General features: G+C 30.9%; 2 protein-coding genes and 1 long non-coding RNA gene across 3 annotated transcripts in view; 1 reads left to right on the top strand and 2 right to left on the bottom strand.

Moving 5' to 3' along the window:
- The window catches only part of LOC139482701 (uncharacterized), a 931021-nt gene that overhangs the window by 555727 nt on the left and 350501 nt on the right, over positions 1-24793 (top strand). The window lies entirely within an intron of this gene.
- On the bottom strand, positions 538-13689 carry LOC139482533 (uncharacterized). Its single transcript, XM_071266446.1, has 11 exons — positions 13678-13689; positions 12886-13053; positions 10781-10864; positions 10115-10269; positions 9264-9309; positions 6801-7037; positions 5876-5950; positions 3765-3893; positions 3160-3351; positions 2377-2460; positions 538-1372 (listed from the first exon to the last, which is right to left on the bottom strand). The coding sequence occupies exons 1-11, from the start codon at positions 13687-13689 to the stop codon at positions 902-904; spliced, it is 1653 nt and encodes a 550-aa protein (XP_071122547.1). The 3' UTR covers positions 538-901.
- On the bottom strand, positions 12914-23642 carry LOC139482693 (uncharacterized). Its single transcript, XM_071266765.1, has 11 exons — positions 23550-23642; positions 22087-22317; positions 20202-20276; positions 19652-19771; positions 17442-17558; positions 16417-16571; positions 16000-16045; positions 15356-15586; positions 14611-14685; positions 13678-13782; positions 12914-13053 (listed from the first exon to the last, which is right to left on the bottom strand). Exons 1-10 carry the CDS (start codon positions 23619-23621, stop codon positions 13696-13698), a joined length of 1209 nt encoding a protein of 402 aa, XP_071122866.1. The 5' UTR covers positions 23622-23642; the 3' UTR covers positions 12914-13053; positions 13678-13695.

The following is a 24793-nucleotide window of genomic DNA, read 5'->3' on the forward strand; positions in this document are numbered from 1 at the left end:
CATTATCTTTTAACTTGGCACTATCTGCTATATAGATAATACACTCACTGTGATAAATCCGAAGCTTGGTGACTATATTGACTTTATTTAAACCATCGAAGTTTGGTGTGTCTCATATCAAGACTTAAAACTTAAAATTGACAGCAGGAGCCACAGGAGGAGAAACTTAACGACAAGAAAGATGATGTCAGCTTCCCATTTGTAGACTATCTATTTTTATGGCAGAGATGTTGTCAGATATGTCTCATCTGTCGTAACCGGAATCCATTCCTCTGATTCCCGAAAGTGACGTAAAGGATGAGACTTATGTCTTGGTTTGTACTTAGTTGAGCATTATGGCAAGTGTTTAACATGTGTAATTTTTAAATATTGTGTTTTGTAACAGTTGTCGTGTGTCTTTTTTCGTAATTTTTGTGTGGTTTATTATATGCTTATTAGTTTAATGTAGATTTGGTACATGTATCTATCGCCTCTCATTTATCAACAATGCAAAAAAAATACTTTCCGAGAAAGTCTTGTGTAGAATTATACTGAATAGGAATTAAGAATGGTTTTTTATTGATTTTTTTTCTCGATATTAGCCTAAAAGTTGGTAAAACACTATAAAAAATGGGAAGAATATCTAAATTGGGAACTTTCAAAGGGCCCTAGCAAAAACATTGTGCACCACTATATTATTTCTTTCTTCACCTATCATTGTTTAAGTCATATTAACCAAATTATCAGGTTAAAAAAAGATTTATTTTTAAGAAATTTGGTCTTCTCAGTGGTATACAACCTTGAAGCTTATTTATCAACATTAATTATAAAGGAACATATTATAAAACAAGACATATAACAACACATCTTCCTATATCTATATAACAAAATATAAATAAGCAGCAAGCTCTTTTATAACTTTTTACAAATCTGTTGTTTCAGTAGCATCTTTCATATGTGTATCCGACTCTGTGCTATTATATTCAGCAAATGTATCTACTTCCTCACCATCAATTGTACCGGATATTTTGTTAACTTGTTTACTGTCGCCAATGACTTTCTCATTGTCTTCCATTTCCTTCGATTTAATAGGTTGTAACTCAATTGTATTTACAGATTGTTCCTGGATAATTGTATTTTGTTTCTTTTGAAATTCAATTGATTCTCTTGTCTTCGACTTGTTTGTCTGTGATATTTTGCCTGATTTACTCTTTTTCTTTTTCTTTTTTCTAGATTTAAGAGCTTCATTCTCCATGGATGGTTCCAATATATGTTTCTCTATTTCGATTTTTATTTCCTTTGTGTTGTCAACAGCTTTAACATCCAAGTGTACTTTTTTGGAATCTTTCTTTAATCTCAAACCATTGTATACAATCATAATCACGCAGCTCATCTGAAAATCAGGGTTCTTATATTTTAAAATTGAGACACTGAGGTAAACATTTATTTTAAAAAACTTGTTTATGCATCAGAAAAATTGGTACACAATGCATTCATAAAACATGTTTTAAATCAACTTGTTAATTCTAAAACAAAAATCCTCATAATCAAAATGTGACTTACTTAAGATAGAATACCTGAATATTCTGAAATGTGCATTGTACGTGACAGCAGCTGTACAATACAAAATGTCAAAAGACGAATACATGTATGCATGCCATAATGTACGACACACGGGAATTGTTCCCTTGGTACACAATAACAAGATTTTTCGCAGGATGATGCGGTACATATTTTAAAGCATGTTTACCTAGCATAAGTAACTGAATTTTCCTCAATTCAACAGTATTGTCAAATGCACCTCTAAATGGATATCTATGTATACTAGTATATATGAGTTTAAGAAGTGCATTGCAATTTCATCATTTTATCCGGTTGTATTTTCTGACTTAATGCATATTATAGTCTCAAACTGTCATCTTGATCTGAACAATATCTGAAAAGTCTGAATACAATTAAATTATTCTTTTTGAGATAATTTTTGAAGTATTTGCGTGTTGGAAACTCATATATTGCTGTTTTGCATAGGTCAACTTTAACAGATAAGAGTCTTAATATAGAATGTTCAGGACTTCATTGTTAATCCCTGTGTCATATTGGTCTCTTGTCTCATTGGCAGTCCTACCACTCCTTTTTTTATATTAAATAATAATGCATCAGAAATGTCCGAATTTAACAGACTTGATTATGTATATGTTTAATCCTTTACGACTATGACTTGGTATACTAACATTTGAAAAAGATAAACTGGTGAAAAATGATCGTGACTATAATACTTTTCAAGGAGTCAGTCGTTGAGTTAAATTATCACCTTTTAACTCCGTTATTACATAAATTATAAAACATTACTATTTTCGATTTAATTCAATGTCGTTTTTTTCACATAACAATACATACCTCGGTTGAAATGTTTATAGCCATGAATACAAAGAAGATCATGCTATACGTCTCTACTCGTTTTTCAACTGCATCATCACACGACTACAAAACAAATTTCGCGTACACTTTATCCATGTTATCACAATATTATTATATTAATATATGTGTATTACAATACTTCGTGTAAAAAACTAAACAAATATATTAACCTCATTTGGCTTAAAATTACCAATACTCAGATTTAAACAGTATTAACGTTAAATCAAATACGAGAACCTAAAAATCCACAACATACTGCAAAAGCAATCTCAACTCCGGATATAAACCCTAATTGTTTCAAATGATTTAATAAACAATAAATTAACAGAAAACCAAGGAAACACATCATGTTCATGTGGTGTCTTTGATGGGAATATTTACTCATTTTTGTATATTGATTATCATTTTAAATATAACGGATTTGATAACTTTGATAATTTGAGACTGTCAACAAAGTGAGAGGTTTAGCGCTATAAAACCAGGTTTAATCCACCTTGTCTACAATGAAAATGAATATACCAAGTCAGGAATATGACATTTCTTGTCCATTCGGTTTTTTTTAGTATTTTGTCAATTGATTTTGCCATTGATTATCAGCTTTCCTCTGAGTTCAGTATTTTTGTGATTTTACTTTTTTGTATATTTTGAAAGTGCAACTAACAAATATGATATAAAGACATTCCAATTGAATATTTAAGGATGCATCCTAAGAAAAATTTTAATAATTTATTTATTTAATTTTTATAATTGTAACGTACTAACCTGTGAGTGAAAGTACCCGTCTAGTAAAGAATCTGTGCAATTACTATCATATCTGTCCGCATAAGGGAAGACATCTGTCTGAGATTTACAACACTGTACTGGTATTCGATTACTCGATCTTCTTCCAGATAAGTACCAGTGGGTATAGGCAAATGACGTGGTTTTCATTGAGCCTACTCCGCAACATTCTGCCTACAAGTTCAATGTTCAAGAAGCAAATCATTGAAAATTCCTTTATTAAATTTCATATTTCCGTACATTTCTAAACCCTTTTAGAGTCAAATTTGGTGTTTGCAATAAATTTGAAGAAGTACGTAGGCTTGCATATATATGTAACTAGAAACTTTTGAAAGCTTCTCACAAAATGAGGTAAGTAAACTTGCCTTATGTATGTCCCTTCACTGTGAATGACTGCGGTTTTTGACATGTATCTACAACTTCCTTTGTAGTGTTTCATATGAAGGCTATGAAAAAATCATAAACTAGGACAAAATTTAGAAAGCGATCAATCAAGTTGGGAAATAGAAAAAATAAATTATAATCTAAAATGTGTTTTTTTTTTTTGCATTTTCGTTCATAAAAAAAAATATTTCTGCAAGTCGTACCTGCACAAACAGCGTGTTCCATGCGAGCGATAATGGCCAAGCATATGTTGCTGAGTGGTGAGAGAAGTGATAACCACCATTATCACTCTCAAATTGTGCTCTTAGTTCATTTTCCAAATCTGGAGAAACCTTCAAGCAAATTTAAGTATTATAGTCAGTAGAAAATAACTTTAAGCAAATTAGCTTATTATGAATCATTGTCTGCTTAGTTTAATTATATACATAATTGAAAAAGAGCACCCCTGGTTTTTGGTGAGGGTTGTGTATGGGGCTCTGTCAGATTTTTGTAATGTGATTTGAAGACTATTTTTTTTTTAATTCGTTGATTTTTAGTTGTATTCTTGGAGGTTTTTTTGCTTTGTTATCAACATAAACGCTGGTGCCACATTGCTAGTGTACGATTATCTTTTACATTAATATAATCATAAATGTGTTTTAACACTTTTTCCAGTCTGTTGCTCAGAATTGTATGGCCGCTGTTTCTATGGAAAAGTAAAAGAGTTAAGTCTTTGGTGAATAACTTTAAATTTTTCGAAAAACTAAGGATTTTCTTATCTCAGGCATAGATTACCTTATCCATATTTAGCACAACTTCTTGGAATTTTGGATCCTCAATGCTCTTCAACTTTGTACTTGTTTGGCTTTATAAATATGTTGATATGAGCGTCACTTATGAGTTTTATGTAGACGAAACGTGCGTCTGGCGTACTAAACTATAATCCTGGTACCTTTGATAACTATTTGCACCACTTGGTCGATGCCACTGCTGGTGGACGTTTCGTCCCCCGAGGGTATCACCAGCCAAGTAGCCAACATTTCGGTGTTGACATAGATATCAATAATATGGTCATTTTTTATAAATGTCCTGTTTACAAAACGTTAAATTTTTCGAAAAACTAAGGATTTTCTTATCCCAGGCATAAATTACCTTAGCCGTATTTGGCACAACTTCTTGGAATTTTGGATCCTCAATGCTCTTCGACTTTGCACTTGTTTGGTATATAAATATGTTGATATGACCGTCACTGATGAGTCTTATGTAGACGAAACGCGCGTCTAAATTATAATTCTGGTACCTTTGATAACTATTAGTATGCACAAATATTTGATCAATAATTGTTTTTACAATGAAGTTGTGGTTTATATACCTATACATGTTTCATATGATTTTGAAATTCATGAGAACGCACATTTTGCTATCAAAACTTTAAAATGGTCAAAACTCTTTAAAACTTTGCACAAATGTTTACTGCCATATGTAAACGTGACATTTGACTTTGGAATTTCAAAAATGAAACACGTCAAGAATGTTAAAAAATGAAGAGCATATAAAACGCTTTCAGAATTAACAGATATATATGCTGTGTTATATATATCTGCAATCACTTTTGGAAAAGGTTTAAATGTCGTAAAGTGTTAATTGGCAAATCAGGGTGACATCAAATTCCAAACATTATAAAATTGTAATGACAGAGGGACGAAAGATTGAAACCAAAATCTGTATTCCCTCTTTAAACGAAGATCATCATAGTTGCACGTTTGGTTGTTCTGTGAATGTCCATTTTATTAACCACAGTTTTACACTATTTGTGGGTTTGTTCCATTTATTTTCTGGATGAAGTCTTTACTTTATCAAGAAAAAAATATTAATTGTATAAAAAGTTATTATGAAATATCGGTGACATTCATGTAATAGTCTTTCATTCTCACGTAGAACGGTGAAACCCCTCATGTCATATTAAATGGGAATGTTAAGTTTAATAATAACAAAAATTAGAGTAAACATAAATGAGTTGGAAAATAGTCGTTTTGACATGATTATATTATATTTAAACCGATTGTTTGTCGAATTGTATTTGCTTTGTTACGATAACATAATCATGATAATGAACATGAAGTAAAATAAATGTGTATAAACATGTATCATTTAGAATTGCCTCTACCAAGTCAGGAATATGACAGTTTTTGTCCATTCGTTTTTTATGTGTTATGTCATTTAATTTTGCCATGTGATTCGGGACTTTCCGATTTGTTTGATTTTCTTCTGAGTTCAGTATTTTTCTGATTTTCCTTTTTTTTCAATATATGATTAATATAATTAATGAACTTACTCCCGCAAAGAATTTACCCCACAATCCAGTTTGTACTATATTCGCAACTAACACAAAACACAATAATCCAGCAGCCTGCAAAACATTTAGATTCAATAGACCAAAAATGAGGAGGCGAAATTTAAAAGTTCAATATAAATAATTTCCATAATAAATGTTATTAACTAGGTAAGACAATGTTTCAGGAATAGATTACCTTAGTCGTATTTGGCACAACTTTTTGGAATGTCGGGTCCTTAATGCTCTTCAACTTTGTACTTGTTTAGCTTTATATTTATTTTGATCTGAGCGTCACTAATGAGTCGTATGTAGACCAAACGCGCGTCTGACGTATTAAATTATAATCCTGGTACCTTTGATAACTAATTTCAAAGTCAATAAAACCATCATTAAGGCGGAAGGGCCAAAACACCGCCATTGTAAATATATGTGTTAATACTTATAAAGCTGCATACAAAATATCATTGACAAACAACTAGTTGTTTATCAGCAACACACTTAAACATTGTTGACGCCGTTGTTGACACCGGAAATATCATGGTTTTGTCAAGCCGAGATTAAAAGACGTGTCGTTTCAAAACGGTAGATGAAGAGATCGCTAAATTTAATTATATCACACAAAAGACCTGCATGAGCACAACCATAGTTTTGTGTATATGTTTTATGGTTTGAGCAAATGTTTATATAAGTGCTAATATTTACTTGTCTTTGTTTGATTTAGTATCCAGCCGATAACACAAATCGTCAGAAAATTAAGGAACACAAGCAGCTTTCTCTAAAAGTTATAGTTCATTTGTTCTGTAATGTTCACATATGATAGATAAACGTTCGTTTATAAAGTCCATAGATGCAGCCTCTGAGACGATAACATGGTGACATTTTATTGCATTGCAATTATAAATGAAAGATCGTAATGAATTCTCACCATAAAATGCAGAACGGATTTCCATTTTGGTGAAATCATAAAAATGATGGATATTATAACAACTGCTATAGAAACTGACGAAAAGGTGACAGTCACAATGGAAAATATGTTGATGGCTCTTGAGAAGGTATGGTCGGTAACGTTTAGTCTTGAGAATATGTCTTCTATATCCGAGTTTCCAAAAACTTTGTCGTATTTTATGTTGATGGCTAGACAGAGTAGCACTATGTTGCACATCTGTGAAAATATACAATTCGTTAAATACTGCCAAGTATATTTGTAAGCGACTACAAACAAACAAAAATGTATTTGGAAAATAGGGTGTTTGAGAAATACCCCATATAACAAACTATGTATGCTATTTTTTTAAATATCAGGAACATTTGTATTCGTCAAATTTATATCCTTCCGACGTATATATATATATATACTCGTCTAAACATCAACCCAACAATGTTAGATCTGTAAATTTGCTTTCGCAAATTGTTGGTTATATATATATATATATGGTAACACACGGCCAGCGAAAGCTCTATTATTGTAGAGCCCAGGTGGTCGTATGGTCTAGCAGGACGGCTGCAGTGCAGGCGATTTGGTGTCACGATATCACAGTAGCAGGGGTTCGAATCCCGGCGAGGGAAGAACCAAAAATTTGCGAAAGCAAATTTACAGATCTAACATTGTTGGGTTGATGTTTTAGACGAGTTGTAAATACATTATGTACACAGCCATGTATCACCATCATTGATGGCGATCCGATGGATACATCTGTTGTAGAGTTGTCACTGACTCAGACGTACTTATATATATATTGCCTCGAAATTTTCTGTTTGCGAGTATAATTTCGGTTTCTTCAAGGCAATAACAATTAAACCCAAAGAGTAAACAAAGACTCACAAAACCAAAGGACATGTAAATCAAAAGTTATAAATATTAATTAAGAAACAACACGAACTTCATTAAAAACCGGGAGTGAAATCAGGTGCACCGGAAGCGTGAGCATTTCCTGCACCATATACGGCACCCGTTGTGTTATTTCTTTGTTCAGTTCGGTAATGATGGAAGGTTATTATGACTGAGGAAGAATATCAGATATGATTTCTGACTCACTTATGTCATAATGGCCAATCAGCTCATGATGGCAACCGTAAAAGTTCTTAAGTGATGACTTCAATTTTTTTAGCAACTTTTGAAAAATTGTCAACACAATCAACGTACTTTGAGCTACAGTAACGTATCTTATGAGACACATATACTCCATATGCTGGTGCCGCAGGGATGTTGCTACATAGAAATGGAAAGTTAACTATAGGTAAATAAAAGTTATCGCGTTAGTCAAAAATTTTGGTATTCAACCTACTATCAGTAGTCATTTCGAGAAAAAGGTCTAGATATGAAGCAGATTTATCTGTGTCGGTAGTATCTTTTTCTTCAAGTTTACTTGGATATATTAAATGTAAGTGATCACTGTAATTACTATTATTAAGAGACAGTACATCATTAATATACCGAAAGGTGAAATAAAAAGACTGGTCTAATTACTTTTTCTCCTTTCTGTACAAGCCCTTTGATAAATTCTGCTTCATAGGATAATATAGGCAAATCTGCAAGTAGAGGAGCGCAATAGGTACCCATTGGATTTCAAATAGACTGTCGGAAGACCAAAGCTCCAATTCATCAAATATGTTGTCAATTAAAAACTACAGCATGGCAGTGATATCCTCGTTATAAAACTAGGACATGATAACAAACAATTACATTTGGGATTCAACTCCTACACACAAAGGCTCAACCGCGAGCAAAATCTAAATTGGCAAAAAATACACATTGTAGTTATTTTACTTTTATGTAACTCTAATTTATTTCGGTACTATCAGTGTCGATACGAGAATTTAAACCTTGTATTTTAGCAGGATCCTAATGTTATTTGGTGTTTAAGGAGGAGAAGATGCATTATTAAAGGAGACGTTAAACAACCGACTTAATTATCTTGCAGTTTTCTTGTCAATCCTACAAAACTATACAATGATTTATTTGTTGGTAAAATTTGGTTACGTATACTGTCATTTATTGTCAAATAAAGGCAACAGTAGTATACCGCTGTTCAAAACTCATAAATCCATGGACAAAATACAAAATCGGGGTAACAAACAAGAACCGAGGGAAACGCATTAAATATAAGAGGAGAACAACGACATAACACTAAAATGTAACACGCATAGAAACGGACCGAGCATCAGACAAAATCCCACGAGAATAACAAATATAACATATATATAACATTAAAACCAAATATATGAATTTGGGATAGACAAGTACCGTGCCTTTGCCTTATATGCTGTATATGTTACTACTCTCTGCTCTTCCTTAAAAAGATGTGTGAATGAATAATGTGTTTCATTGAGCCAAAAATCAAAAGGAAGTATAATGATCACACAGCATGATTAAATACAATATACTTACACAAATAATTCCTAGACATATAAAGCAACCAAAGGTTATCTTAGATCTATAATATAAGAACAGTACAACGTTATGAATACGTTGTGTTTAAAGCATATCGATGTTATACTAGGGTGTTGCATTCTATTATAAAGATAAATCGTAAATTCATAAAATTGAGAATTGAAATATCTGTTTCCATTTTTTTTTTTTTTTTGTGGCTGGTAAGAGGTATTTCGCGTTTCTATTTTTATATATGACCGTTGGTTTTCATGATTTAAGTGTTTAACACTTGTCATTTGGAGATCTTTTTTGAGCTTGCTGTTTTATCTTTGACCTATAATTGTTTACTTTATATATATTGTGACTTGGATGGAGAGTTGTCTTATCTGCACTCATACCATATCTTCTTATTTATATTCTTTTCTATTGTCTGGAAAATGTATAGATAAACTTTCCTTGTCTCAATTTGGACATTTTGTCAGTTATCTGATCGTAGAATCCTAAGTCAAATAGATGAATAATACGCTTCATACGTCATCTCGCATAAACAGATATAATGTATATATAATGATTTGTCTACATAACAGCCCAACCATATTAGATCAGTAAATTCCCTGGCCGGAAATTTCGAATTCATGCTACTGAGATAGTGTGGCCCCAAATCGCCTTGCATTGTGCCCGACGCGCTAGACCACTTGACGAAGTTATTATATTATAAGACGTACGACTGAACCAGTGACGACTTGTAAACAGATTTTTACCATCAGATCAGCAGTCATGGTGATGCAATGCTGAAAACACAGCGTGCATATATATTACGTCCTCATCACAACCAAAGAAAGTTTATATATTTGTTCATTTACAAGTACCTTTTCCAGTTACTTAAAAAGAATGATTTTATTCCTCTGAAAACTGTTCTGAATATTACAGACTTTGTATACATTTCTGCTCCTGTTGATTTGTCGGTTGATTTTGTTGTCATAATGTCTGAATATTCCTTGTTAGCAAACAGGATTCCAATAACCTAAGACAAATAAAAATATATATAGACTTCGTAAAATTATTCATTACATGTACACGATTGAAGCACAGGACATGTTTTTTTTTCGAGGTGAAATAATTTTTATATTATAAAACAATTGATTGCCAATCGCTTGAGTAAAGATTCATGACAAAAATAATTAGTTAACTATAATTATTGTTTAAAACGTATCATTACTAGAATGAAGATATAAAGGTATTGAGTATTAAACAAAAATTATATCTAACTGCATTGAAAAAAAAACTGTAAGAGCAAAAACAATATATATGTGAAGGTACAACAGTCACTTTATAAATACATTATGTATAAATATATAAATTTACAAACGCAATATCCTTGTTCGATTGGTTTTGGAAAATCATTTTTATATAGTTTTATGTTAATTCTGTTTATTTAGTTTTCATACTTTGAAATGTATTTTATCCATTTAAATCGTTTGTGATGAAAACAACAAAATAGTCAATACAATTAATAACACTTTAAATCTTTGTACCTCTAAAACAATTTGAAGTAACACAATCGCAAGAAACCATCCAACAAACATCTTAGTCTTGAACAAGATCACTTCTGCACATGTCTGAAAGATAACTATTTCAGATGTTTAAAACGTTCACTTATCATGAAGTTGAATTATCGCACAGTTTTAGATGAAGTTGTAGTCACAGTGTGATTTTATTAACTCGTATACATGAGTGATTACTGATACTTGTATTTCCAGACCCTTAGTATCTCATAAACTGTACATTATATAGACTTTGGTCAAATATATATGTACAAATTGTATATCTAATTAATACGGTAGTGCCCACTTTTAACTTTGGCATTGACCTGTAAACTCTCCAAAAGGGTTGAGTATCACGTTTTATTTGATAAGCTGAATATTCATAATCAGGTATCATCTTTACGAGTAAATGTAGTGTCAGCTTAACATGTGTTCAAAAATTAGGTTACAAAATAGCATGGACGCACTCACTAGATTTCAGAAGTGAGATTTGTTGATATCTATTTGTGCTCAAATATTCAATCTTCGGCAACAACACACAACAATTATATATTTATTTTCGTTGTAATCTAAGTTTCCGATATGTTAATATTAAATATGAAATAAGTTAATTGACGTTCAATATGATGATAGTTCAGAACGGACATTTGTTTTCACCTATGATAAATACTCAGTTGTCGAAACAATTTAGTATGTTATGCATGCTTACGGTTATCGTGATAATACAATCTTGTTTGTATCTACATACATATGAAACGGAATATGCAAAGTATAGACATAAAGGTATACTATGATTTAAAGCTGTATAGTGTTTGTAGTAATAGTACAATTTCAATATACAACATAGTTAAGTATGTGACATGCACAGGGACATTATGCAATTGCTAAAAAATGATAATATAGAGCATAGTTTAATTAGTCATAATCTTCTTAAGCTGGAACATAATATATATTGAGACATAAAACGTCGTACTATATATCCATAATTACTTATGGGACATGTGTAATACGTAAGCGGATGTGAATGTCTTTAGCAAATTAATGTATTATAATGTATTGAATGTATATCCATTGGATCAAGCCAGAGTGCTGATAAGTATGCCTTTTTCCTGGTTCATTTTTGAATCATTCTTTTTAAAACCGACAGACTTTGTTAGCTGTTTTATGATTTTAGAACATTGGTATACTATAGCTATTGTTGCCTTTATTTATAAATATGGTTTTGATAGAAGTCTTATATTTATGATCTGTTATATTTATGCTCATATATATGAATTATATGAGAAAACTCATCATAGATACCAAGACTAAATTTAGTATAAACACCAGACGCGCGTTTCGTCTAAAAAAAGACTCATCAGTGACGCTCGAATCAAAAAACGTTAAAAAGGCCAAATAAAGTACGAGGTTGAAGAGCATTGAGGACCAAAATTCCTAAAAGTTTTGCCAAAAGGTAATCTATGTCTGAGGTAAAAAAAAAAACGTAGTATTTCAAAAATTCTAATTTTTGTTATCAGTTAATTTATATATATAACCATATCAATGACAATTCAACCTATATACTTTGTGATTTGATGTTAGCTGTTTCATAAATATGGTTTTGATAGAAGTCTTATATTTATGCTCATATAAATGAAGTATATAACTGTTTTCATTTTAGTTTGACAGGCTTACTAGTATTGAATATTATCACTTATTTGCACTTTGCTATTAAAGTTGAAGCTAACAAATATTAAAACATAGATGCAGTACTAAGTGCTGATAAGGGCTGTTAATTGTATTCCAGTTGAAAACCTTGTAACAAACCAGTTTAAAAAAAAACATACAATATTTTTGAGTTGAGCGTTAATGTTTAAAACAGTAGACAAAGGTTTCGGTGAACATGTGAAATAAACAACTTAATGTGAAAGAAAGATTGAAGTCAAGGTACGTACAACTCATACTTTTGAACCCCAACAGAAACTAGGGGTGAAAGCAAGTGCTCCGGAAGGATAAGCAGATTCAGCTCCACACGTGGTACCCGTCGTGTTGCTTATGTTATAAAAAAAATCCAGTAAATAGTCCAATTCGGTAGGTCACATTCATTTGAAACTTACATCTGTTTTGTACCCGCCACATCCACCAAAATAATCAAATAACCCATAGTAGGAATTTGTATTAGGATCTTCCTTGTCTAGTATTCTGGGATGAGCGTTTTTACAACAAAACTTTATTCCCTGAGTCGTATGTGTTTCAGAATAATAGTTGACACCACAGCACTGCAGCTGAAATCATCAAAAACAATAAGAATTAAGAATAGTATCAACCTTTTCTACCTACAGTTTTATCGGTTTCTTTTGACATTTACATTTTGTAGGAAATAGGATGAATATGATGCTCTTATGATTACTTTAACGTTCTTGGTACTCAACAACATATATCATTTCATTTTCACGTCCCGCCAAATGTGTTCAAATAGGTATTTGATTTAGTTTTCTATTAATATTTAGAACCTTTAAATGTATCTTTAACATGACATAGAAATCGAGCAGATACAAGAACCCTACACCTCAGACAAAATTTCAACTTTTATTTCGTAGTTGAATGTTCAAAAATCAACCAAGTCTTTTACTTGTACATTTATACGTGCACTTGCATAAGGTCGATTTCTATTTGAAGCAGCTCATGTTTTATGCTCGAGTTTCTTTTTTCTTTCTTTCTTTTTATACCATTATGATAATGTAATTAAACATTTTTCTTTTCTTTATTTTGCAAATTATCAGCGTGTTGTTATTTACTTTGCTTAAAATTTATGTACCTTCAAAAGTAACATTTCTTTCACATGAAATGTATGATACTTTAAAAAATATTTGTATGATTAATTATGATAATGTGCAAGTATGTCTTACAGTCATTATCATGTTGTTCTAATGTCCAGTAATTCTATTTCCATTGCCTCCATAAAAATAACCTAATTGTTGTAACCATAACTGAAATTTCATACCATTGTTGATCTAGAAATAAAAGTTGAGTTTGATTTGAACGACATTTGAAAACAGGATATATACTCGTCATTTTGAACTGGTTTTTTTTCTATTGATTTAACGCTTGTCAATATCGTAAGAATTTTAATTATGTTAATTTGACCAATGATCATCCCATAACAGTCTGTGTTTCAAGTTAAAGAAGAGATATGTCAAAAAGTGAAATTAAAATAATGTTTCGTCGATATTTTTTTTCATTTGAAGGTTGAGATAAACACCAAAATAGGACAAAAGAATTCAGATGTGAAAAATGATCATTCCTCGTCAAAGCTGACCTTAAACAGATATATATCTATTCTTTAAAGGTTCATTTTGGTCGTGTTTTGATAGCTAAAAGTGCTTGTCGTTTAAATATCTAACTTGGGTGCAATCAGATATAGAGTTAGTGTGTTGGTACTTATATTATTTATAACATACCCTTTTCAAAGTGTGCATTAAATTGTTTACAAGTTATTAAGAAACTCAGTTTTCAACTCTCTTTGGATATATACCGATTTGGCCGTTTTAGAGACATACTCTTTTCCATTGATTTGTTTCTTATGTCTTCTGGCTTTCAAATATTTTGCTATGAACATTACTGATTTGGACGCATACAATTAATAAAGAATGATTTTCTATTTTTTACAATTTTTTTATGAATTTCAACAACATCTTGTTCTAAAAAAGCAGGGTTTGACTATTAAAATTTTCAATACTCTTTTGTTTACCGTGTGGGGGATTGGTTTTCGATTGATAGTTAAAACTTTGTTTTACTGAACAATGAAGGAAAATTGTTTAAATTTGAAATAATATGCTCACCTCTGCAATAAAAACTATCCATAATACAATTGTAATAAGTCTTGGTATATGCAAAGCAAGGGACAGAACAGAGCTCTGAAAGTGTGTTATTGTGATTATTTCAAATAAGTAAATATCCTAATATTAATGTATAAGAAAGAAAAGATATATTTTTACGTAAATGCAGAGGATTTATATTATTATGGTTGTATAAGGAGATAAATCCTTGCGAGTGGATCTCCAGCATTAAACTTATATCAGAATAGGACATACACCATTTTAAAACTTGTACGAAAACATCACGTTCGATTAAAGACAGATGCAAATAAAAATATTAAACTAAGTCTATCAAACACATTGAACGAATAACCTCGTGTTCATGTGCAAAAGACGTAATTCTGTTTAGTGTATCTATCCTTTTCTTTTTTTCTCTCGCTGAAACGCAAACGAAAAGTACAGATTGTTTTGTATGCCTTATTTTATTCCGAACAAGTGTTATGCATTACAATGTTACCATTTTTAAAAGCGGTTGTGAACTGTTTTAACTTTTTTTCATCGATTCTATTTAAATCAAAATTCAAGTTATAATAAACAAACCATGTTATGTTTGTATACTTGACATTTTCTATTACCTTTTTTTGATTTTTAGTATTTTATATATTTTTCAAATATTTGTAAATGGTATATGAAAATGTATTCCCTTTAATTAAAACAATATTTATCGGTCTTTTGTTGGTATATTCATGTGTTTATCAAAGTTATATACCGTAATTAGAAAACGCTTCGATTTTCTCCAAGATCCAACTAAACCAAGAACTGCCACCAATAAAGTACACATTCCAATAACAACCGATGCTGCAGCTAGACCCACCAGTATATCATAGAAATAGTAATGGTAAAACTGAATATTGTAAAATATATGTCTCAGCGAGCCATCAGTAATAAATACGTCTCCTATTAAAGTTAATCCGAGGACAAGAAGTCCAAGACCTGCTACCTAAAACAAATTTACTATGTTGTGATATAATTGACTGAGTATATTATTAAACTGGAATTTTTCATTTGATTTATCTCTGTTATCATGTATTGCAGTTTAAATTTTGTCTTTTCATGTGTTATTTTTGAATAATCAATTATAATCTGAAATTTTTACTGTCTTAATAATCATGATAATTATCTCAAGAAAAAGGGAAAAAAATGTAATTAACATATTTGCCAAGTAAAATATACAGTTTGTACTACAAATGTTTTAATTCTAAACACATAGAAAGATGAATTCAAAATACTACATAACACATTTGTAACATGATAAATATTCTATGAGCAATGATGAGTGTTGAAGATTGTGGTTACGTAGTTTGTTGCTTATTAACATAATTATATATAATGTCAATCACTACAACTACTTACCAATGAGCTTATTTTTAGCATGACCGACGCAAATATGATTTTTGACCTATAATGAGAGATAGTTAACATAATAATAAACGTTTAACTGAAATTAATTTTCATCTTATTTCTATATACAAAAACAAATATTCAAAGTCGTATTTCGTACAATGATTGTCAGCTGAAAACGTAACAATATTTTTCCAACATTTCAACATGTTTATTGTTTTCATGAATAAGAAATAAAACTACTTTTTTGTGTGTAAATATTTTCCAGAAAATAAAACAATATCATGATTGAGAAAAACAAAAATGACTGAGGTATTACACTCTTATTTGCGAAATAAAGAGTAAGAACTCTTGATAACATCATGTATATCTTTACAAATAAAACAATTATAAGAAACTGACAGTAATCGGGCTATTGCTTAATTTCACCTGTTCCACTTTTGCTTTATGGAGATAATCCAACTTCGAAATATTCCATGTTTCAAACTCAGCACTAAGAAATACTTATTCTCTGAAATGCTGGTTTTCTTTTCTTTAAATTCAAGTTTACGAAATATGTACTCAGCTGCAACTATTGAACATATCTGAAAAAGTAATATAACATTAGTTTATTTATGTCTAATACAATAAGTTCATTTCTTACATCGTTAATATCCTGTCTTTCAATTTCATAGGTAGTATATTATTTAAACTTCATAAAAAAAATCTAAATAGGTGAGTAAAAACCATTATAATGATGAAAAGGATATCATAAAAGTTAAGAACGATATTTTGACTTTGCCTAAGGATTCCTTAAACAGTCTTACAAATAGATCTATAATTGAAAGAAAGGTTGGACTAAAATAGGATTTCTTAAAATCTAATCGGTTCAATAATCAACATTACACATGTTACAGTAAATATAATGCGACATTCTGTCTGTTGATTGCAAAACAAATATTTGTATCTACGTAGGAACTTTCTAAAGGTTTTAAGTTATTTTTTTGAACGAAATATCTGACGTTATGATTTATCAATAGGCTCAAAATTGTAGTACAATTCAAATTTACATGTTTATAGAGACTTTTGTCCAAATTTGTTCAATACTTAAGCTATGGGAAAAGAGATGTTTTGAGAATGTTTTATTGAGAAGAAACACGACATTACAACTATTCCAAACAATGTTTAACAATAAAATATGAAGCGGTTAACAAGAAAATGTAAAAAGGAAGACATACAACGAAAAGAGGGACGAAAGATACCAGAATCAATCTCATCAATAAAAAATAAACTGAAAACGCCATGGCTAAAAATGAAAAGGACAGACATACAAACAAACAATAGTACACATGACACAACAATGTATGTGATACCGAGGGTGATTTCACAATTTAAAACTAACTGTGAATGTTAAAAAAAACAAAAAGACGACAAAAAATTTTAACAAAAAATCCACAAAGGAAATTTGCAAATACCTGACATATAATACAAGTCACAATTATTCCAAGATATATTTCCAAGTAGCTGCCTAATTCCTGTACATATAAACTCCAGCAGTGATATCTTTCAGGGTTGGTATTTTGACATCCAAGCTACAAAATCAAGGATTTTGATGTAACATTTGATTTGATTTAAAATTATTGATGATTTTCAGCACATACTGTTAAAATGAATTCAAATGAGACAACTATTCACAAATAGTTGGTAGTAAGTAATTAAAAAACAACTGGACTGCTTTCCAGAATGAGAAAAAAACATAACCAAATAGTCTGAAACGACAGGCACCGACATTAAAAAGATATACAAAAATATTCAATTTAACAACTAAAGGCCTTATTTAGAACAAATCAATTTACGAAATACATAAAAGACCGACATTGGCTAGTAAAAAGCAGTGAACATAATCTCCTGACTTGGTAAATAAAGGCAACAGAAGTATACCGATGTTCAAAACTCATAAATCGATAGAAATAAACAAATCCGAGTAACAAACTAAAACCGAGGGAAACGCATTAAATATAAGAGGAAAATGACGACACAACATTAAAATGTAACACACACAGAAACGAACTAAGCATTAGACAAAATCCGATGAGAGTAACAAATATAAAATCAAAACTAAATACATGAATTTGGGATGGAAAATTGCCATGGCACGTCTTATAATAATGTGAATTCACACTCAGATATAAGAGGAAACAAACGACACAAAAGAAACAACGTTAAAATGTGACACACAGAGAAACGAACTATAATATAACAATGACCATATTCCTGTTTTGGTACATGACATTTTTTAAAGAAAAAAAAAGAAAAAATGGTGGGTTGAACCTGGTTTTGTGGCATACCAAACCTCCCGCTTTAATGGCCATGTTAAATATAACATTAAAATGACAACACAACATTACAGGACTACAATCCAAATAAATAGGAGAACATATTTGTAAGTCATATATAATGATTGGGGTGGGATTAAACATGTTGTGAGCACTCAAACCTTCCCCTAACACTTATCAGTTAAAAAGGCTTTACTCATCAGATGGATACAACGCAAATCACATAAAAAAATAGAACTACAAAAATACTAAACTCCGAGGAAAATTAAAACGGAAAGTCCCTAATCAAATGATGAAACACATCAAACGAATGGACATCCACTGTCATATTCCTGACTTGGAACAGGCATTTCTGAGTGTAGAAAATGGTGGATTGAACCTGGTTATTAAGCGCTAAACCTCTCACTTGTATGACAGTCGCATCAAATTCCGATATATGTACAACAATGTGTGAACAAACCAGACAAAGTAGGAAAAATAGTACAAATATGGGCACAGCAGTCATCAATGTGTAACAATCTCAAAATAAACAAATATTTAACAAAAAAGCACAAAAAGTATCTATCAAATTTTAAAAAAGATGTTTCGCGTCTTTGACGTCAGAAAATGTAAACGCGACGTAGGAAGACATTTTGTCGTTCACAGTATGACAAATAAAAAAATGACTATTTCAGATGGAGAAATTTTTTTCAGAAACAGACAAAGATTTAAAATTATCCAGAAGTTTTTTAGAATTCATAAGAATCCGTATCATTAATATATCTGAAAGTGAAACAAATAATCTGAGTTTTTTTATCCTGTTGTTTTTGACAAGTGTCTCAAGGAACTCACATTGGTATGGTAAAAGAGAAGAGGTCAGCAAGGAGAGGCACACAGTTCGTTCCCATAGGAATGCCAACAATTTGTTGAAAAAGTCTACCTCAAAATTCTACAAATACTTTGTCGAGAAGAAATTTCAGCAACCTGATCACTTCAAGAGACAGACCGTATTTTGCTAACCTATATACATAACAACAACAATTAAAAATATCCAGTACATATCTCAGAGTGCTCGAGATTACTGACAGTGTGTTTTTTGTATAGTATAAAAGTGACACCTAACATCCACGTATTCCAACGTCAATCCAAATTTCGATAGCAAATAATCTTATTCGGTATAATTGATATTTGTGCAAAACATGATTTTCGTAATACAAAAATCAACTATTTTTTTTTTTTTTTTTGTGGGTGCAAATGTTGTTTAATTTTCCGGTTTATTTACAAAAAAAACACCTTTCAGTGTATGATAATTTAATGAAGGTATTTTTTATCAACCACAATGGCGGTGTTTAATTATCCCAATTGCTTACCTTTTGCATGAACTCAGGAAATGTTTTCACACGGTTCCAGTATGATATGTGTTGATAACCATATAAAGTATACTGATATGCTGTTGTGTAATTGAGTAATGTGTAGTAGAGGTCCGTTTTCTGTTGATTAAAATGATTAAAAAATCAATTTTATTTAAATCGAAATTAGTTGCATATGTCTTTTTTGTAAATGAACTAGATATATGCAAGGAAACAATACAAATGTAAATACATATCAAATTGATGATAACCTTATTGAAATATTCTAGGATGATAAAAAAAATCCTTGAGCCTTTGGGTTACCTTAAAATCAGTGACAAAAAAACTTAAGGAACATGTCTGTGCATGTCATCAAAAGTAATTTATCATTATTTAATTATGTGATTTAGATTGAACTTATATATGTTTCTGCTTATTTTTTTACTATTGGTTGTGTCAAAAAGCACTCATATTCCTGTGTGCAAAAGCAAATATTACTTTTTTCAATATTCTAACTGGTGCCTTTCGGCCTTATTTCTTTTTAAAATACTTTTCAAAATGCATAGCTTACCTTGTGATAAATTACAGACAGGAGTACTATATATATAATGTATACACAAATCAGGAAGGAACTCAAGACGACGGCCTAAAAATACAAATACACTTTTGCATATACAAATCGAAATATCTATTTCATGTACTATATTTAAAGCACCAATACCTTATAACTGAATAAAAAGGAATGGGGGTCGTCTAATATCGATAAAGCAGCTTTCTTTTGTTTCAAATTTGCATGTAAGCCTGTTGTAATAAAATTGAGAATTTAAATTGGGAATGTGTCAAAGAGACAACAATCTGACCATAGAACAGACAAAGCAGAAGGTCACCAATAGATAAAGGCAACAGTAGTATACCACTGTTCGAAACTCATAAATCGATTGAGAAAAGAAAAATCTGGGTTACAAACTAAAACTAAGGGAAACGCATCAAATATAAGAGAACAACAACACAGCAGAAAAACAACATTGAAATGTAACACACACAGAAACGAACTATAAAGTAACAATGGCCAATTTCCTGACTTGGTACAGGACATTTTTAGAAAACAAATGGTGAGTTGAACCTGGTTTTGTGGCATGGCAATTCTCCCGCTTTAATGATGAAATTGAGAAAGGAAATGGGGAATGTGTCAAAGCGACGACAAATGTTTAATATAACATTAAGATGACTAAATAACATGACAGGACTACAATACAAACAAATGGGAGAACATAAAAAACAGAGAAATACGCAAATAATAGCTAACAAAAGGTACCAGGTTTACAATTCAATACGCCAGACGTGCGTTTCGTCCACAAAGACAAACCAGTGACTCTCAGATGAAAAAAGTACGAAAGCTAAAAAAAGTACAAAGTTGAAAAGCACTAAGGACCAAAAGTTCAAAAAAAACTGTGCCCAATAGGGTTAGGGTTTTCTGCCTGGAATAAGAACATCCTTATTGTTTGAAATAATTAATACTTTTGCAAAATGTAGATTACATAAAATGACTATATAAAAGAGGGACGAAAGATACCAAAAGGACAGTCAAACTCATAAATCGAAATTAATATAGTAAACATACATGATAAAACCGAAGTGTTGACTTACTACAGAATAAACATGTACACGGATACATTACATAAACAACCTAATTCATCACAAAACAATACACACCCGAGTAAGCCTAAGCCTCAACGCACAAAGTGTCGTCACATTTGAAATTCTACAAAAGCACACAAGGTGACGTCACATTCGAATTTCTAAAAATATTTCCTAAAAATAAAATATCATTAGGATTGATTTAAGAATAGATTTGTAATACTGATATTACATTAAATAACAATGAAAAATAAAATACTTAGGTCTTCAATGCAGTGAAAAGTGCCCGCACCCGGAGGCGTCCTTCAGCTGGCCCCTAAACAAACATGTGTACTAGTTAAGTGATGTCATATTTAACTCCAAAGTTTACACAAGAAACTAAAATTAAACAGAGGCTCCTGACTTGGGCCAGGCACAACCATGTAATGTTTGACCTTAGCATTATATCAACACATGCATTTTTTGCAGGCTACATGTTTTTTTCGCTTTTTGCAACGGCTTTGAAACTTTGGATTAGATTGATTGATTGTTGGTTGCTTTACTCCGCATTTCTTTGGATTAGAATAAGTCCCGTTATTCGTATCTTCTAATGGTCATACATTTACTTGCATCTTTAAAGATCTTTAACTCAAGTCAAATATATGCAGTTCGTGCTAATTAGAAAAAGAGTTTAGAAATTAATTTTATGATAGTTTTAAGGTAACCATAGTAGAAATATAAAAACAAATAAAGTTGAAAAGATGTGATATGTTTACCGATGACACAATTCTGTACTAAAGAACACATGTCGTAGAGTATATTATGTTTTTTTTACTCACCACAGCTAACAATCGCTGTTTCCTTCCCAAAGCTCCACACATTCCAAAAATGCCTGTTATTAGTTCTAAAACAAATACTCCTATGAGAGAAAATATAATTGATCTAACGGTTGATCCAAGTGGCATGCCGGCTATAACCTCTATGTCAACAACTTTGATAACTTCTTCATCTAAGATGTCGTCTTTAACTTCGATGTATATTGATATGAATATGAAACCAAAGGTCAGTCTCTGAAATGAATAAGTTATATAGACTTAAGTTTTGTTTGAAGAATCGTAAAAGAATTTTATAAGCATACTGTAGACTGATTTCCTCCAACAAAACCTGTTCGTGTTATTTACTTGCCACAATCTACGCAAAATGTTTAATTTGAGAAACAGGACATTATAAACCCAATCATATTAGCTAGTATTATTACGACATCTTTGAACTGCGGTATCATCGGTTGTTAACCTTAAACATAATGTGTTTACACTGTTGTTTTTCCTGTTGTTTGTCATTTTCTTCTTTGCTCTTCTCCCTTTTCAAACAAAATAGTATGTTTATTCTAATTGAAAACAGCAACTACACACATATATTGAAAAAAAGATAATATTAAGGTTGAATCAAAACAATTAAATGGATAAAAAGGTTAGATATGGGCCAAGATTGACTTGTAGTGTCTTTCATTTTATTCAAGGCATTATTTCTGAAATAGAATACTGTTAAAAATAAGCGTCATGATTCATTGTTAGCAGCACAAAGATCCAAAATTAGACAACATAGATTCACATCATTTTGAAAACAAGTGAGATGACAGGAGACATCATATCAATGATAAACCGAAAAATAAATAAGATGAACAAATGAAAGTTCTTAAGGTGGTACCTAACACTACAGGGAGATAACTCTGTAAAATCAGCTTAACTTTTCAATTACGTCATGTTGTTGAGGGAATATTAAGCTTCTTAGTGATCAAAATTAATGTTGGTCAAACTGCAATATAACCAGTGTAATATTTCGAATCAAATGGTTGGTTCAAATTTGGGGACATTTTTATATATTTGTCCTAGGGTCAAAGTTAATACTTTTTCAAAATTTTATGAAAATTAAACGAGCCAAATCAATTTTAGTGAAGGTGTTAGGTACCACACTATGATTTTAGAGGTCAGAAGATGTCGTACATGGTATACTTCAAATCAACAGAGACCAAATGAAGTGGACCAAAAATATGTGACCACACGTGCTTTTACAACTACATGTACCTTCATCAAATACATTAAACTTCTTTTAAACATGTTAAAGGAATATAAGGTATACTTGTACAAGTTTCTAAAAAAAAACATTCTGTTAGTAAACACATCATTATTAAATATCCTGTTTTTGTTTTTTTTTCTCCCTTACTTGGTTTGGTTTATGGCAATGAATTAAAAAAAATAGTACAGTCTACAAAGTATAATAGTAAGTAGAATTTATAACTTACCCTTGTGATTAAGGAAACGGTCAGAATAATATTAGCTGAAATAGTCATACGACTTCTATCTATTTTCGCCATTTTATAAGGTATTTGTTGATGGTAACAGTTGAATGGTTGTCAATTTAAATATTTGAATACGTTTCGTAATAAATGTTCTTAACAATAAAAAAAAGTTCAACGGCACATTTAAATAGATCATTTGTATGATATGGTGTTGTGGAATAGCTTTTTTAATTCTATGTGCCTTTAATCAAAGCCTACAATGATTACGACGTCCCATATCTGTCATCAATTTGTATACTTAATTTGATTTAAATATTACATAATCTTTATTCATGTTATTGTTAATTAGAGAAAACATTTATATTTTATTTAAAAGTTTGTACATGAAGATGTAACATTTTGCACGTAATTCTCTCCCTCACATATCCTAGGTTTCTAATGCAACACGTTGTAGCTAAACGATATGAATTTTCACTTCCTGAGAAGGATATAACTTTTCTACTCGGCATCATTTAGCCATTTAGCTCTACGCGTAATCGAGTTATCATTATCCGTTGTCTTTACAAATTATGTTTTGAACATGAATATTCCTGTTAAACATTGTTAAACATGTAAAAGGTTGATAAAAAAAGACCACCATATTTGTATAGTTTTATTTTCATGTTCAACAGTAGTAAAACAGTTATGATGTACATTTAAAGAATAGATATTCTTGAAGCAGTAACTAATGTATCTTATTTTAATATATATAAAAAAAAAATGTTGTTCTCGTTAGGGCGAAAGCAATTTACTTTTTCAACACACCTTATTAATTGATTGCAAAAGTTTACGCTTTAATCAGTTTCCTTTACTATTTTTTCGTATTTTTAACAAGAATTAAAGGAAATAGACGTACATAGAAACCACATAATCATTAGAATGCATTTATTAGTACTTCGTACAGACTTCATGGGTCCTGACATGTAATTTATTGAATAAATTTGTTTGAAAACCCGGGTCATGATTCATTGCAGTGTGATTTGAAAGGGGTGGGATGTTCTATACATATCATATGTATTTCAAATTTAAAAAATATCTTGTAATTCTTAAGGAATTCAACACTGAACTTATATCTATCTTCATGGAAATCAGAGTATTTGTTAAGATCAGCTAGTATTTAGTCAAATTGACTTCAATGATTGTTAGTCTAGTTTAAATAGTGTTTTATCTTTCAAAAGTGCAGGAATAACAATTATACCCCAAAAAAA

Source organism: Mytilus edulis, chromosome 7, assembly GCF_963676685.1.
Source record: "Mytilus edulis chromosome 7, xbMytEdul2.2, whole genome shotgun sequence".
Lineage (NCBI taxonomy): Eukaryota > Metazoa > Mollusca > Bivalvia > Mytilida > Mytilidae > Mytilus > Mytilus edulis.